Genomic DNA, 17,235 nt, shown 5'->3' with positions numbered 1-17,235 from the left:
GCGAATTAGACATTGTATGAGACTATACGCATGCTTAAACAATCTTTAATTAGGAATTTCAAAGGAAATGAGGCAGGGATATTTACTATTTTATGAAACCTATGCCGGAAAATCACTTTAAATTTTTTGCCTTAGTTAATATTGTGAATAGATAGAGTAAACGTCTATGATAATATTGATAAAAATTAGAAATAACTATTTGAAATGAACTAATATATTTAATGCCTTATTTGACTGATAACGATGATATTTTTTAGCGAAATACCAATGGCATTATGTCCAAAGCAACACCTCATGATGAATATAAACTACGCATATTGAAAGGAATGATTACTTATTTCCAATAGAGAAACAGAACAATATTTACTGCTTAAAAAACGTGTGAACGAAATATAACGCTACATCGTATATCAATATGATGAAATATATTCCATTTTAGGAAAATAAAAAAATCAATCTTAGCAATCAAAGGGTTTGAAATTTTTCAAAAATACAATGAAGCTAATGGCATTCCAAAGAACCATAATGCTACTGCGAGTAAGTAAACTAAGGTTGTGCACATTATTGAACAAATAAAAATTTTATTATGCATAGCACATCATTTAATACGCTGATAACCACTATTGCATCCCAGAACGCAAAATCAAGGCTCATTCGAAAATACGCTCACCCGATCGATGAGCCACGTGGATCACGTCATTAAGCGGATTAAGAATAAAAGGGAAGAATAAATGCAGATGCGACACTGAAATATATACAAAATTCGTACGGCATTCGATCGAGCGACGCGAAAATCTTAAATATTCATCGGCAGTGCACTTCACCGCATTATTCATGCACCTATTTCAAACGCACGTAATGACATCCGGAGGGAGAAAACCCGAACTGGAAATCTGTGGCCCGCATAATCAAGGGGAGTTTGTGATTCACGGCGCGGAGTCTACCTACCTTCCTCTCCTGCCCCTCGGCGAACTCAGCCCGTATTCCCCCGGGGACATAGGCAGGGGGGGCTGGGCAGGGACGCAGAGAAGGGAGGAGGACCCAGGAGAGAATCGTGGGAACAGCGGAGAGTGGGCCCTGAACGTGGGGCCCTGGGGAATGGGAAATGGTAGCTCTGCCGACAGTTTGAAGATAAGAGCCGAGCGATACAGTGAAGTTTTACCACGAAAAATATCGCATCGCTCTAGAATCGTGGTATTTCAGCCACCGAGGTTTTCTAGAGAGAGCCTTAGTCCAGAAAAGTGAAGCTAGTATAAGCATATATACCCATGTGTCCGCAATAATGCTTTGTGTAGCGTTTTGTTTCCTATGAGAGTGCGATACAGCGAAGTTTTAATACGAAAAATATCGCATCGCACAAGAATCGTGATGTTCTAGCCAGAGAAATTTTCTGGAAAGAGCGGTACTTCATGCATGTTAGACCAGCAAAAGAATATTTACCGATGCCTTCGCCATTGTGCTTGCGTTTGTTTTTTGCTCCGCCATACTGCGTTTGTTTTTTCCCGTGTGCGTAGGTGTTCCATAAATCGACAATTTTACGGACAGTTTGGAGATGAGAGCCATGCGATACAGCGAAGTTTTAACACGCAAAATATCTTATCGCTCAAGAATGGTGCCGTTACAGCCAGAAAGATTTTTTGGACAGAACGTCAGTGCAATAAAGTTGAGTCAGCTCAAGTCTGTAAATCGATGAGTCTGCCATTGTGCATACCGCGTATGCTTCGTTTCCCGTGAGCGTGTATGTTCAATAAATCATCAATTTTACCAGAAATCTGGAGATAAGAGCCTTGTGAACAACGAAATCTTAACACGCAGAATATCGCTTCGCTCAAGAACCGTGCTGTTTCAGACAGAGAGGTTTCCCAGAGAAAACATAAGTTCATAAAAGTGAAGCCAGCTCATGCATTTTACACATGCATCCGCCATACTGCTTACCGCGTTTTTTTGTTTCCTGTTAGCGTACGTATTCAATAAACCGTCAATTGGACTGTAATCTTAGTTTGCCAATTGGTTATGTTAAAATTATAAATTTCATCAATAAAACGAATAATTATCACATCAGACAAACAATTAAATTTATGCATATTTTCAAATTACACATCAATTCACATCCAGCTAACTTTATTTGCGTATTTGAAGGAAAGTGATAGTCCTACTGTTACCACGGAGACTACTCAGTTTTCGTAGCCACATTTATCATAAAGGCCTGAGTATTTCTACTTTATCAGAGGTAGAACACAATGGCGGATCCCTGGCTTTACCTGCTTACGTTAAAAGGTACGGCTAACGCATTTTCAGAAACATTTGCGGTTTCTGCGATACATTGCGGACTCTATGGTCCATAAAGTTTCCCAAAATATGGAATGACACCACAATCACTTCCGCAAAATGCGTCGTCATCTTTCGTGATACATTATTCTGATTTCTCATCGAGACGAAAGGTATTGAAAACACAATTGTGACGTTACTCGGTAGGCTTGAGCCCAAAAAAACTCGTAGATGATGAAGGATTTTTTACGCCCCAAACTTTCCTTCTGCCGCTTTCTCACGACCAATCCACGATGGGTTTTTGATGCGCTGTGGCGAAACAAAGAAACAAACATTTTTATTTATCTTATTTTTATCGAGCCGCTTGTTCATTGACCGTACTTGAATATGCCATGGAAAAATATAGACATGGAAAGAGATTTTTTTCTTAGCTTTTCCTAACGCACCGAATGTAACGGATTTCGGATATCATCACATGAGATTACGGTTTTGGAATTCTAATCTTCATCGTTTTCGCGTTAAAGTATCACAGAGCTGTGGAAGATATTATCAGCATTTTTCGTGTCACTTCTTTGAGAAACTTTTTTGAACAGCGTAACTCGCAATTGCATATTCGGAGTTGATTTTGATTCTCGAAACCCTATACAGATGAAAATAGATAGGATTTGATCAACTGAAGTGTAAAATACGAAAAAATCACGAAACCACGCGATATTTTCACGTGATGTCGCACGCATGATGTCACACGCAGTGATTTGCATATACAGTGCACACTGATTCAATAAATTTCTCTTCCGTGTTCATTGGAAAATTTATTTTGTATTATCGATTGGGTTTAATTAATTAACTAGTGTGTTTTCCACGATTCCTGTGCAATTCAATAGAGAGGAGAGGGGAAGTGAGATTAAATTATGTGGACTAGCGAGGAAAGGATGATTTGAGCGCGCGCTTTAACATGAAACGAAGCTGCATACAGTGAATAATAGAATATGTCAGAAGGGATGGATATAGTGTTAAGGGTGGATTGGTTAAATGTAGCAAGCCCCTGCCATTGATTGGCTGCATAAAATTATCCTTGATCATGCATCAAATTATATTGAAATAAAACAGAACCTTCCATTTAAACGTAAAACATTAGAAATCTGTTACGTAGATGCTAATTATCAATAAGAGAATTAGTCAACGCAAATTTGGTTACATCGATCTCTGTGTGATATCTATATTCCTTGTTGCGGTGAAGCACTTTCTTCTAGTCTGCTCAAGACAGATGCTTTTCAATCACGGAACGTGAAAGATGAGACCTGAGCTGAATTAGTGTGACGATCATTTCTGCTTAGGGAGGAATGAAACCCAATCCTATGATAGAAAGAAGCATATGTTTTTCTACAAATTATGGCAACAACATGCGGGACTTGGAACAAAAAAACAATGCTGATCTCCTTCCCGATTGAAGCTTCGGGATTGCGAATTTGGCAATCTTCAGAAGTACCTCCAGATATGCGGTCAATTTAAGTACACGGGAAATCACACGTTTTTTCTTCTCAAACTTCTCAGCTAATACTTTTCGGATGGCATTGGGTATTTGGAAGGCACATTTCAAATTCCATGCAAATGTTTTTGCGACATAAAAATTCGCTATCTTCACATTAGAATTTTGCGAATTTTACAATTTCAAATTTAGTAGTCGGAAATGTTTGGAGTCCCGGACTGGCGTCAGCGTGGATTTAACTGATCACGTGCGCGGCGCAAAGTGACAATCATTGTATTAGTAAAACTGGATGTTGCAATATTTCCACTGAGTTCTATTTTGACACGACGCGTTTCGTTGTAACAAACAACGCTATCAAGTGTTTGTAACAATGAAACACGTCGTGTCACAATAAAATCCAGTCCAATATTAAGAACTTCCACCGCATCGTGCCTCACATCATACTAAATGAGCATTATATTTTTTTTTTGAGTTCAGTGCTTCGATAATGTAAATAGTGTACGCGCTGCTATGGTCATACGAGGTGTGCTTTAGAAAATAACAGGAAGTTTAGTGATTTGAGAATTTTTTATTTATTCGTCTAAATTAATGTTGTCGCATCCAAAGTAGTCTCAATGAGATACCATGAACTTGTGCCAGCACTTCTCTCAATCCTCGAAACACTTTTCAAACTCGATCTGTGGCATAGCCTTTAGCTCTGCCATCCATCTCTTTGAATCTCATCTACGCTTGTAAAATGACGGCCCTTTAAGTTCCTTTTGTTTTTGGAAATAGGAAAAAGTCACACGGAGCCATGACTGACAAATATGGAGGCTGGGGCATCGTTAAAGAAATGTTTTTGGCCGAAAATTCACAAGCAAGCAATAGCAGCTGAAAATAACCGAGCACATAAAAACACTTCTAAGCTTAACGGCTGCGACAGGGAAAGTGAACAATGAATACAGCTGAAATTTTTATTATACTTCAGGGGCATGTATGCACCAACATAATGCACGTCGGTCCAAATACCATACCACGCCATGAAATTGACATATATTTTTGCGTATTTGGTCGAAGTTTTATTGAGGCTAGAACGTAAAGCCTGAATCACATTATCATTTTTTGTAATTTTCGAGTGATCACTCCATCGATCACTCGGAAATGATCGTCGTACGCAATTGTATTTCGCGATCACTCCAATGATGAGGATTCCCATCACTTTTTTCATCACTCGTGTGGTCGCTTTTTCCGTCGCGTAAACCGTCACTGAAACCCCGTATCAGCCAATCTGAACGCATGCCCGGAAGGAGCGATTGCAGCGCAACGTTTGACAATCGTGGGAACGACTTTGGTAAACATAAACACGCTATATATTTTGATGATGCGAGTCCTATGACAACGAGCTGTGATATCTGAAATGATGTGAGAAGAGACGGCGGGAGGAACCGTGTGATTCAGAAAAATGATCACTCGAGCGATCACTTTTCCGGTCGCGAAAAGCGATCGCTGGAGTGATCACTAAGAGGGACGGAACGAATGATCGTGTGATTCAGGCTTGACCATACGATAGTATGGATTGTGGCACCGGAAATGAGTATCCAGGGCGGGCTCGCAGGGTTATACTCCTGAAGCCCAGGACTTAAGCCCGAGACTCATACGCCCGCACACCTTAGGAGGGCAGGGACAGAGGACACCGAGACACCTCCAGGCATAGAATAGGGATGGAAGGAATGGGATAGGGAACCCCACGCCGTCATTGGGGCGACGTGAGCCAATATAGGCGAAATCATGATTTGCTGTTCCTCCAGAAGTGAAAGAAAATTCTATAAATAAAAGTATTCCACAGATTTTTCCGTAAGAATATAGCAAATTCCTACATTAAAAATGCCGCCAATATATCCCAAAAATTAGAAACACGAATCAGCACAGTTTAAAGCAAGTTGTAATATAGCCGTTTCGTGCGCCGATCCATATTTGTTGGCCTCATTGGAATGATTCATGTTAAATACTTCATTGGCTCACATGAATTCAGAACAGACTTCCATTAAGAATACTTCACAGATTTTTCTGTATATAATCGAAGGTATATTGATGCGAGACAGTGACCGTACAAAAGCTCGGGGATTGACAGTAAGCTGGAGAAGAAACTTCGTGAGCATATCATCTTGAAACGCCGATGGACTCACCCTTCTCGCATCGCTCCCCTCCGCGCCCCAGCGGGCACTGGCATCGCTGCCGGTGTCTACGAGATGGGCTGTCTGGGCCAGCGTTAGCCGTGGCGTCGCCCTCTTCGAGGTCTTCCATGAGGCAAGAGCCGGGCCCGCAGTCGAGCAGGCACACCTCCTGCGGCGGGGGCGTGGGCACGGCGTGGGCTTCGAGCCCGGGCCCCGCGCTCACGAAGCTCACCCCGATGGGCGAGGGGGAGGGGGACTCCGAGGGTCCAAAGTCCCTCTCAGCGGAGAATGAGGCATCCTTCTGGTAGAGGATGTCCTCCTCTTCCTCCGCCTGCGTCGATTCAGGCTTGGGTGCCGAGGTCGTCACCACTGGGGGCGGTTCTGCCGTCGCGTTGGCTTCTGAAAGTAGTAAAAGAGGAACGCAAATTGTAGTAAATGCTGCAAAAAATTACCCTACATATGTAAGCGATTCAGGCTTAACTTTGGATTTTTTCTACGTCCACTACACCTGTGCTTTGCATCTTAGGAGAAAAATGGCATCTAATTAATCAGCATGAAATCCCTCATATCCCGCAAAAGAAATGCAACCGCTTTTGTTTTTTAAGAGGACAGTCACAGTATTTCATATGAGGGTTGCCTAATTGCTTCTCCTTCGAGAGGATACTTTGAATAATAATTGGGAATAAGAGGTTTTTCTGTACACTTAGATGGCTTTGGGAATATCCCCAATAGAACTGTTAGTAAAATAAGGATCAATAATGCTTAAAGAGGGTCACTTAAGGATCAAAATCACTTCAAGTATTGAACCAGCGACGCTTTGACAACCAGCCCCAAGAGCTGCCTCATTCACTCATATTCTCACTCACTTCATTCATTCACACGACGCCTTAAGCGTAAACATTCAAATAAATTCAGAGGTAAGGAAAGAAAGGGATAGGAACATATAATAGAAAAAGGACGAGGACAACGGTGCTGTGGTAGATGGAAAAAGCCAGAAATCAGAGGGTGATTATGCTACCTGACTGGGACTCGAACCCAGAACCTCCCGGTCGCCGGCCGGGTGATTCGTAGTATTTATATAGAGGATTTGGGGTTGCAATTAATTCCACCCACACAGGAGGGAAAACGCTGCGATTTGAGCGCTCACTGCAGGGACCCAGCAAAATATGCTCCCGACAACTGTCGCATCCACACAGCACTCCAATCACACGCCACGAAGGTATTAAACGGATCCACTCATCCCAGTCGATCTCACATGCCCTCAAAGCACCCGGCTCCATGCCGAACACATAACGAATTCGACCAAAATGACCGCAGCAGGTGAATTAACTCAATTAGACAAAAAATAAATACATATAAACAAAGAACCTCCAAGCTGGATGAGAAATGATTACGATATTTGGACACTGCAACCAAAAATTATCCAACCGAGAAAAAAAATGCTGGTACGGATGGAATTTATGTTACGACTTAATATTTCCGAGGGTCCATGAAATCTATTACAACAGCATAAAATTAAATGAGCAAAGCATCATGAAACATTTATAACAGGATTTGTTTTTATCTCGCAAACTTGGGCGAGATTTAATAACTACCGTGAACTGTGTCCGCGGTAGCTGTTCATTTAGTTCCATGAATCATAAAAAAATCCTCTCTACGTGCGACCAAAAAAATGTAGCTTTGCAAGAACTTAATACGGGTGATCGTTCTATCAAAGAGCTCATTGTGAACGTGAACTGAATACAAAATGCCCTTGAATAACTCATAACTTCATTTTCGATGAATGACGAAATTATATTAAATGGAGTCAAATGTTAAATAAACGATAAATGATGGTAAAAAAGGAATAAAAAGCCGGCAGCCGGTTAAAAGTTTTCTGCAAACATTAGTAGCTATTGATAGTACTAAATGAATTAATTGATAATCATATTAGAGATCTAAGGCTACTGAAAGTTCTTTATACCTCGAATTTATGTTTTAAATACAAATATAATCGAAAAAAACTTGCAACAGAAACACCTATAAAACTAATACAGGAAACCAAACGCAAATTAACAATTTACACAAAAATAACATTTTCATAGAAACTTTAATACAGAGACCAAGAAATGGAATCTCTCATTAGGTAATTGAATAAAATATTTATCTACCTAACTATGATGAGCATAAACACTTCCAAAATTATTTCTGAGGTATTTTCCGAGGTTTGCCTAACGAAAATGTATAAAAAGTGCGGAGAATAGTGACGCTCAGTGATCCTCGAAAAGGACAGGGAGGGTAATTTTGAGGCTTTTCACTCATAAAAAAATATCAAAAGCTTTCCAACACAGAGATAAGAAACTCATTTCCTCAAAGCAAACATTTGAATATATCTATGTAATTGCTAATCTCACAAATTAAAAAAAATAGCTATTTCCTTCGAAAGTTAGAGAGACCACGAATAAGAAGGCAGATCTCAATCTTTGGGAATTGATACTTAAGGAAAATTGCGGTGCACCATTTCTTCGACTTCTTCTTTTCACTCCAGTAAATTTTTTTGAGACGAGAGTCAAAAATGACGGGACGCCCTTCCCGTCCCTTCTAACTCCCACTGCCATCACTTTCATGGATATTACGTTTTTTTACTTCAAGAGTGTACATATTAAAAAAATTTACAGGAGAGTAAACGGCATGATATCTTTTAAAATGATTGAAATCCTCATTTTTTATTAATGTTTTGACATGCCGCTAATGGAGAGGAAGAAATGACTCCCATCGTCTCGGTAGCCTTACATTCACCAAGCATTTTTTTTTCACATCTTTTTGCGCATCATGGAACATTCATGCAACTGCCCACAAATTATGAAACCGTGCGCCCATTCATTGCTGAAAGCGAATGAAATATAAATTGATCTAATCCATAGGATAACTTCAAATGACATCAATTACTTGCTAAGAAAATGTTTTTCTTTATCAAAACTATTTATCTTAAACAGTTACATATTTTTTAAAAGCAATTTCTCTCTGTTGAGACTGATAAATTTTAAAATATGCAAAATAAAGCACACCATTTCACTGAAAAAGATCTGCTGAAGTACATACTCATAAAGCTTACCTATTTTACTGGGAAGATAACTTTGATCAGAGTGAACTTTAATGTAATGCATTAAGAGAGAGATCAGCGAAGATAAAAAAGTGTTTATGACCGACAACTGTGGAATCTCTGCAAGCAATAGGCTAACAATCAACTTCAGACTCTTCTCACAATAAGAAGTTCTTGAACACACGAAGGCATGGCATTGAGAATATTCTATGCTTAGCGAAGGAAACATTGGGAAATAGAAAGAATGTTAAAATTCAAAAGTATAAAATTGGCATATTTATCGTGGATATTAATGAATAAAACGCAAAGACAAAGTTAACCTATTAATTAAAAAATGACGTAAAAAGGATACAATTGCTTGCATGATTACAGATTATACGTTCATACGAAAATTCAATAAAAATTTAATATTAGTATTAAATAAACTGTTTTTATTAACCTTAACAAAGTATGACAACCTCCCTAGACAATAGTGTGATAAAATTTTTTTTGAGTCGAAAAAACATCTGTATTCTAATCTTATTTCATATCCTAGCTATACAAGACAGTTTTTACTCAAAAATCTGCCTATCCAGATGCTGCGTGTTTAGCAATCCAAGCAAAATACTCGCTCCGTTGAATGGAGTGACCGCGACGCCCCTCTGAGACTTTCATTTTGTGATCGTTTAAGTCGACATCGGGTTTCTCTCCCTTCGAGATCAAATCCAGAAATAACCACTGTCTTGCCGACCCAATTACCAAATCTAAGTTACTTAAATGACCTCAATTCCGGTATCTTTCTTTTAATAATCAGGAAACCTGAATAATGAGTACGGCGAATATGTAAGTAATAGTACAAGGTTCTTTTTTCTTTGATAAAGAGGTTCCCATTCTGTGAAGTCAGTTTATGAAAAGAGATTGTATCAGTGAGATGCAATAAATTCACGTTGGTTGAAAAGTGTTTCCACGAAACCGAAGAAAACGAAAAAGAAAACAGTTTTTCCAAGAAAGAGAGAAATGTAAAAAAAGTCCAGGAGCATTTATTACAAATTTTCTTACCAAGGAAGAACACAGGGAGAGCATAATATTTTCTCTTCCCGTAGATCAATTATCGATTCCTATAGACGGAAATTAATAGGATTAAATTTACTACGATCAGGTATTAAGACAGATGGTCTTGAGAGGATGATAAATTGAATATATAAAGATAATTAGATTCATCTCAAGTGAAACATGAAAAGGGAAAATTTATATGCACCCATATACATAGAGAATTTAATTAAAAAAACACGCGACCCAGTTATAAAAAAAAACAGACACGGTATTAAATGAGTCGTCGACTTTATGGACCTTTAAATCATAAAATGAAGAAGCGCGGGCGATAGAGAGTTTTTTGCATGAGAAAAAAATTGAATCTCATTTTTTTTACTATACGATAAGGGCTTCAGAGAAAAGAGGCTTTTCTTTTCTAATGAGAGCACCCCAAACATACAGATACATCGAACTTCCGAATACACTCACTCCCTATTTTATTTCCGGGGTGAGACGAGGTGGAACGTCATGTCTCCCCGTTAACGTCGCTTCATTATGGCTTGCGGGACTTGTACAACACGTGTCCGTGCCCTCAGACGCAAATCAGCGACATGTACGCATCTCGAGAGGATTTAGCCGAGCAAACACACGGGCGCGGCGTCCTTGTCGATGGCATTTGCCCAGCGTCACGGTGCCCAGGGGACAGAGCCAAAGGCCGACCTCCCAACCTCATCCATCGGGACAACTTCAGCGAAAAGACAAAAGCCATCGTCCTCAATGGAAGAATGACGATGGCATCGCCAGGATACAATTAGCGGCGCCTCATCGATCGCTTCTGATTACGAACTAGAACGCGGAATGATGTGAATGTGAGGAGGATCCCTCAAGGATGTTTTATTTACCCTTCCATTTCCAAATGAGGACGTCACCAAGTTAACTTTCTACTCGCAAATGAGTAGAACTGAAAATCTAGAGCAAACTCTTGATTAAGTGAGCTCACGAAGAATGCATAGGGAGAATAATGCACAACACCTGCTAGTAACTATACCTATACTAAGAAAAACATGATTAAGTAAGCTCAAGAAGAAGTTGCAGGGAGAATATTGCAATAAAGCCTAGTAACAACAATACCTATAATAAGCAAAGCATGAATAAGTAAGCTCATGAAGAATTTACAGGAAGAATACTGAAAAAAAATCTGGTACTAACAGTACCTAGCTAGAAATTTAACACGCTCCAATTATTCTGGCAATAATATTAAAAGGACTAATTCAGTGAAGATATAATGTAAATTATCAGAGAAAAGAGTACTTTTGTACATGAATACATTAATGCGCGATGAAATATGAACGGAAAAAATTCCTTATGAATTATGAATGACACTCACTCTTTTGAATAAAATTATGTTAGAATCAATAGAAAACTTCGTATGGATTATTACCAATATTCTCGATTCCGAAATTCATTTATATGGGAGACAAATTGTAATGAATTAAATTAAAAATTCAGAGTCATCTAAAATTAAATATGAGGAGAAAAACATGAATAGGAATATTTTCTGGTACAATCTGCCTAGGACACAGCAATTATAGACTCGATATATAGAATTATAGAAAAGTTTATCACGGCACTTCATAATGATGAAAATGCAATGCAGATGAACATATAGGAAATTATAATAATTTCACGATATACTGAACTCGTTGTCAAAATAAGTTGAATGGAAATGAATTATACTATTTGATTCTTTAGAACTCTTTCAAGGGATAATTTAATGCCATCAAAACTAGAAAGGAATGATTGAAAACACTACGGAGAGTCTAAGTAAAATGAGATATATCCTCAATAGAAGCCTATGGCAATAAAAGTATGGACTTGAAATAAATGATTCGCATGAAAGAGTCGCATTACCAGCTATAAAATTGATATTGCGCTCTTTTTGTACCAGAACAAGCAAAGTGAAGAGAATATAGCATTGTAAATAATATAACCTTCTTGAAGGACGGCTCGCAAGTCAAAGTTCCCATTGAGTTTGAACAAAATATGCCTTTTTCGTTCGTCAAACTTAAAGCACGAGGAGCTGATGTGAATTACACTCATTGGAAACTATTTTCAGCGAAAAGTCACATAGTTATTTAAGCACAAACGGGAATGAGAGAATTGAACTGTATTTTCTAAAGAATCTACACAGTTTTAGGGATATTAATTCGCCATTAATCGAAGTTCTGCATTGCCTCCTCATTATGATTCCGAAGAAAATTTTCATCGCTCCAACATTGATTCTCTTCAAGCTGGAACTAGGTGCTTAACACCATTACCAGCAAAGTAGGGAGTAGTTTTCGCTTAATAGAATGCACGAAAGTTTCCAGAATTCCTATCAGTGGCATTCGGGTAGGTATTCATCTAGGGCGAGACAAAGATGTGCCCTCGATATGAAGCACGGCACGTGGAAGTCCCCGAGCGCGAGTCAAAATAGATTAGTGGTGAAGGAAGGGGACCCCTCTGGATGCAGGAGAAGGAACGAACGAAAGAGGAGATCTCGCGCACGGGAGTCACAGGTTAATCATGCCCTTCGACCAGGGAGAGACCGGGTGTGGTTGAAAATGTTTAAACTCGCCCCTGACGTATATGTGAACGGGAAAGCTCACATACTACCCCGATCCAATCGGCCGAGAAATTGCAATTTCCGTCGGGGAAGTTTTGCGGGCAAAAAATTTTTAATCTAAGAGTGGGTATATCTACGCACGGTGGGGTGGTGGGGACTGGAAAAGGAGAGAGAGGAAAAAAAGGAAGAAGGAGAGGTGGAATTCGTCCTTGTTTCGGCCGAGATGTGGCAAAATATCTCCGATTTACGTCCTTCGCCGAAAAATACCTACTTATACCTATGCCGGGCGAGATTGGGAGAAGGGAAGGAACGAGAGCGAGGGTCTCTATGGGAACGAGGATTGAGGTGAGGGACGCAGTTTGAGCGAGAGAGAGAGGAAGAAGGCCGTGGAAAATGAGAAGAGGAGAGATTTATGGAATGTCTGGAGACATTGAGAGATAGGGGTGGCCTCCAGGAGACTGTAGCAGGAGGAAGGGGAGAAAAAACGAGGCGGGGGTTCGGAGAACTGGGCCCGGAAGAGGGTTTTACTTTTTTTTCTCCCTTCCTTTTCCCTGTGAGAGAGAGAGAGAGAGAGTCGGTTGGTGGATGGAGGAGGAAGTTATGACGAAGGAAATAAAGAAGAAGAAGGAGGAGAAAGTAAGAAAGATGCAGGTCGGAGAGGGCAGGGTGGGATGTTGAGGAGGGTGGGAATGATATGAAGGGTGGGACGGGAACAGAATGCAGAAAGATGGGAACACAGGGTTGAAGGAGGGTAGTGGGAGCGTGGAAAAGAAATAGGATGTTAAGGAAGAAGTAGCGTGAATATGAATGCGCCCAAGTTATGTGAAGATTGATTGAGAAAGGAGGATGATGACAAAGGGAATAAAGCGATGGGAATGAAGGGGATTCGGTGGGTGGTGGAGATGGGCGGCGGGGAAGTTTCCGACTACGCGATTCAAAACAAATACTTGATTCCAGGTTTCCATTTAATAATTTAGAGATGGGATGGATCCTAAATTTTTTCGAATCTACATAGGAATGCGAATCCTGGCAAGTTCTCAAATTTTGAAAGTCAAGTCTTGACAAGTCCTCACGGAGCACGGAAATATACGAAAATTAGTTTCTACAAGACATGCTGACACATTAAGCCAAAATCACGCATTATTTATAGATTAATAAACTAATACAACGTTTTGATTCCTAGACATGCTGTCATGCCGTTTTTAAATTATTTTCTCGTACTTTGTTAGCAAATGTAATCAACTTTAACGCTATTTTTAATTTGAATGACATATTTGGAGTTCATAAACGGAACCATTTTTATCATGCCTACACATTTGTGCGGTGAAGCTAGTATTTAACACTCAAATTTCATTTTTAAACTCATTTGAATTAAGATTTTCTCAAAGCAACATCAATATTGGCAAGACATAGTAATGCATAACAGAAAAACTTTAAAAAATTACTGTGAGCACCAGTTATAATATTCGGAATCAGAGTTCAATTTCCAAAAAAACTGAAATATGAAAATTCTATTGCTTTACCAAGAACATACAATAAGAGGGGCATATGTCAGCATGGATGATATTTACCTCGTTCCTCGATGAAACCTCAAAAAGTGGGTCCTGGGAACGCAGAGGTATCTCTGCAGAAGGGAATGGTGACATAAAAGGGGGAGGAAATGCAGGAAGAAAAAAATGAAGGGAACGAGAATGATGTTGCGTGGGTTTTAGAATATAGTGCGGTGAAAAGGGGGAGGTTTTGAGAGTAGGGTAAGGGGGAAGGGCAAGAGGGAGGAGATAACGCAGTGAGGAGAATGGATGGGCGCAGAAAAAGATTGTAGTGAAAGATGGAGGCGGAGTACACGTGAACGGAGGCACAAAAAACCCTTAATGATTTCAAGGTGCTAGTCGGGGAGAATGTAAGACATTAAAGACTTAGCTAATACGCAATACATAAATAATGAAAGGTGTAAATAGGCCCCGCACCGCAATGCATAAGCCATTTAAGCGAATATGCGATCATTTTCATCACGAGGGTATGTCAGTTAACGTAAACAAAAATATATACGATATCGAGGTGTCTTGTGAGGAGAGCAATTGGCTACTAAGACAAGAGTCCCGGGTTGTCCATTGGAAATCTCGAGAAAAATCCACCCGGCGTGAGGTGGGAATCTCTATACCCTGAATGCGTGGATCCATACGCCTGAGGCTTAGTCTGGGTCGAGCTCTACCCTCATATATCGCGACCAGCCTTCGGGTTAAATAATTGAGAGAGCAAAAATAGATACTGTCGTTGCAATACATACAAGTTTAAATGGGTTTGAGCGCCCGCAGAAAGGGAAATTAAGAAACCTTATAGGTCAACTGAAGTCTTACTCAGCTTTTCCACCAGAAGGTTGGTTTTCATGAGTGAGGCTACAGCTCGCCTCTACAACAGCTGCTCGAGTGTGACATTTTCACATTTAGGTAGACGGGTAGATAAGAGTTCCTTCCTCTTTACCTCCTAAAATTAAGTACAAATTTCATTTCAAGTTCATAAGGAAAGGTATTAGAGCATGTAATTGAATGAATGGGCGATTTAAAATAGTTTTTAAACAGCCCAAATTAGTCAAATGAGCAAAAAGAGAAAGAGAGCCGAAGAGAGTTTGGCAGTCCTAAGGGAATACAAATTGTAAAAAATCATGTAAATACTCCAATAAATCCAGAATGTAAACGAAGCGAAAAAGAATGTTCCAATAAATGGTAGGTAAATCATCATAAATACGCTAGCAATGGAGAGGATACTACATGTTTCAATGAAAAGTACGCTAAACTAGCAGCAGGTTAATGACCTGGGAAGACGATACTCTAACTCTCCAGCGATTTAATTAACTTTTATTTTAAGGGACTAAAGCACGCGAAATATTCAGCCTTTGTAATGCCGATTCCTAATGCAAGTGATTTCCACGCTTCAACAACTGTCTTGAAATACAGAAAGGGAAAGGTTGCAATGAATGGACAAGACTCGTAATATGAACTCAAAAAGCGGAAAGTTGGCCTCCTTCAAAGGTAATAGAGGAAGCAGTTGAGATCTTTGTACGAGTGAAAAGGAATAATAGGGTTTCCGCACCAATAGAATGGGCCAATTTCAATTAATGCGGTGTTATTGAGGAAATTAATGGCTCTGCTCCGAGAGATTTACTCATTTCACGAAGAAAATTTTAGGTTCCGTGTTTTTTCCTACTTAAATAGCAAGCTTTATTGTACCATTTACGTGTATATAAGGTGTTTGACTGTACATGTATCTATTTATTGTAGAATTGATAGTCCCTAGCCTGCCAAATGAAAGCTTGATATTAGCTCGTTTCCAGTAAAGATTATAATGAGATCAAGTAAATGTTTTTTTTTGTCATGTCTTTTATTTCTACTACCTTATTCTGAATTCTTCAGTCTAACTAATCTATCTAATATTCCCGGATTCTCTCAAGTGATGTCAAAAAAGGGCAAATGGATGTCAATGAACTCTTATAATTTAATGATAATGTAGCCTCTTTATATCCTCTGCGAATTGTATACTTCCACGAAAATGTGATTTCATTACGTCATACTAATTTTCTCTTAGATTTTCTAATTATAAAAGTTTACCTTCTATTCAAAATTAATATAACTGGTAATTAATACGCCATTTCTCGTTTTAAAATTGCAGAATGGTATTTAAAACATTAATATAGAACATATTGCTGTGAACTATTATCATTCACGGAAGCATACATAAAAATTCGACAGAAATAATCAAATGAACCTTTGAAAGTTTCATATTGAGACGAGCTCTTGCAAGCGGTTTTAGAAATGCGCTCAGAGGTGAAAAATTGAGCAAAAGATGGACACATTAATTAAAAACGAAAGAAAGGAATGAAATTATAGGAACGTAAAACTTGTAATTTCACGCGCAAGGGATTGTAAAATGGTGCTATAAAAGTTTCTTTGCATATCGGCCGGCCCATGATAGAATTTATTTCCCACCCAGGCATTCAAAACTCGAGTGAGGGCCTAAATGAGTTCACAAGTCATCCCTCGGCAATAATAATTCACGCCGAGAAACATAAGAGCCTCGTCCGTTTTATCACGACCTGCAGCCCAGATAGACGTGACGACGAAAATCATTTCCCACGAAGGGGAGTAATATCCTCTCTCGGACCGATACCAGGCAGAGATAGACTTTCGTCACTCAGAAGTAACCCAAAGTAATTACCGATACAGAGGAGGGAGAACAGTTGCTGGAGGTCTTTGCTTAATTTCATAGTGTGGGGGTGGTCTTATTAATTTCTCACTCCCCACCCAGATCTCAAATTGCCATTGGAAAATGCGACCTTTCGGATACCTTATATCGCCCTCGTCATTTCCTTCATCATCCCTTCCTTCGAAGTTTCTCTTCCTTTCTTTCCCTCCGCCGCGCCGTTCGTACTGGTCCCATCTCTTCCACTTCCAACGATTCGGTTCAGGCTGACTACTCATTCTTCGGCTTCCTCCCCCCACTTCTCCCCCTCTTTTGCCCCCATATATTCCCAAAGTTTTTCTATAACTCTTCGCAAGCCTTCTCCAACTACAACCCTGCAGCCAATCTATTCCCTTCCCCCCATACGCCTTGAGCGCTGGTCGTCGACTTC

General features: G+C 39.6%; 1 protein-coding gene across 1 annotated transcript in view; it reads right to left on the bottom strand.

Annotated features, from left to right (window-relative positions):
* The window catches only part of LOC124157241 (pikachurin-like), a 520,685-nt gene that overhangs the window by 82,025 nt on the left and 421,425 nt on the right, over nt 1-17,235 (bottom strand). Inside the window, exon 3 of the mRNA XM_046531807.1 lies at nt 5,923-6,309. Within this exon, the coding sequence (XP_046387763.1) occupies nt 5,923-6,309 (387 nt within the window). The remainder of the gene's footprint in view (nt 1-5,922; nt 6,310-17,235) is intronic.

The sequence above is a fragment of the Ischnura elegans genome, chromosome 4, assembly GCF_921293095.1.
Source record: "Ischnura elegans chromosome 4, ioIscEleg1.1, whole genome shotgun sequence".
Taxonomy (NCBI): Eukaryota; Metazoa; Arthropoda; class Insecta; order Odonata; family Coenagrionidae; genus Ischnura; species Ischnura elegans.
Note: the sequence above shows the minus strand (reverse complement) of the source record. Positions and strands in the feature narration are given on the sequence as shown.